Source organism: Morone saxatilis, unplaced genomic scaffold (genome assembly GCF_004916995.1).
Source record: "Morone saxatilis isolate NCDOM2014 unplaced genomic scaffold, NCSU_SB_2.0 Contig16, whole genome shotgun sequence".
In the NCBI taxonomy this organism is placed as follows: Eukaryota; Metazoa; Chordata; class Actinopteri; family Moronidae; genus Morone; species Morone saxatilis.
This window is the reverse complement of record NW_023339718.1, coordinates 987,908-988,233: the sequence shown is the minus strand read 5'-3', so window position 1 is coordinate 988,233 and position 326 is coordinate 987,908. Positions and strand designations below refer to the sequence as shown.

Below are 326 nucleotides of genomic sequence, written 5' to 3'. Positions count from 1 at the left end.
TTTATTTGAGTATTGTGTGGCCTGTGTGGACAGTGAAGGTATATCCATGCCAAGAATTATATTCATCCAACTCAACTTTATCCAGACAAAGTCCACATCCAAGAAACAGAAGTTGTAATGTTAGTGTTCCAAAACAACAAAAACCAGTATAGTTTCAGGCTATGTCTCACCTCTGGAAGCCACTTTCTCCTCATGTAGTTCAGGATCTTCTTCCGAGGTCCGAGAGGAATTCCTAAATCCTTGAGATCACTGTCTTGGCAAAGAGCCTATGAGAGGACATTTGTAAGCTCTTAACTATGCATTACACTTGAATTTGTGTGTCCATT

The 326-nt window shown here is 39.9% G+C and overlaps 1 protein-coding gene across 1 annotated transcript in view; it reads right to left on the bottom strand.

Moving 5' to 3' along the window:
• The window catches only part of ddhd2 (DDHD domain containing 2), an 11,974-nt gene that overhangs the window by 6,191 nt on the left and 5,457 nt on the right, over nt 1-326 (bottom strand). The window contains exons 11-12 of the mRNA XM_035658713.1: nt 308-326; nt 171-266 (exon numbers count right to left, since the gene is read on the bottom strand). The exon at nt 308-326 is cut by the window's right edge and continues 107 nt beyond it. Of these exons, the coding sequence (XP_035514606.1) occupies nt 171-266; nt 308-326 (115 nt within the window). The remainder of the gene's footprint in view (nt 1-170; nt 267-307) is intronic.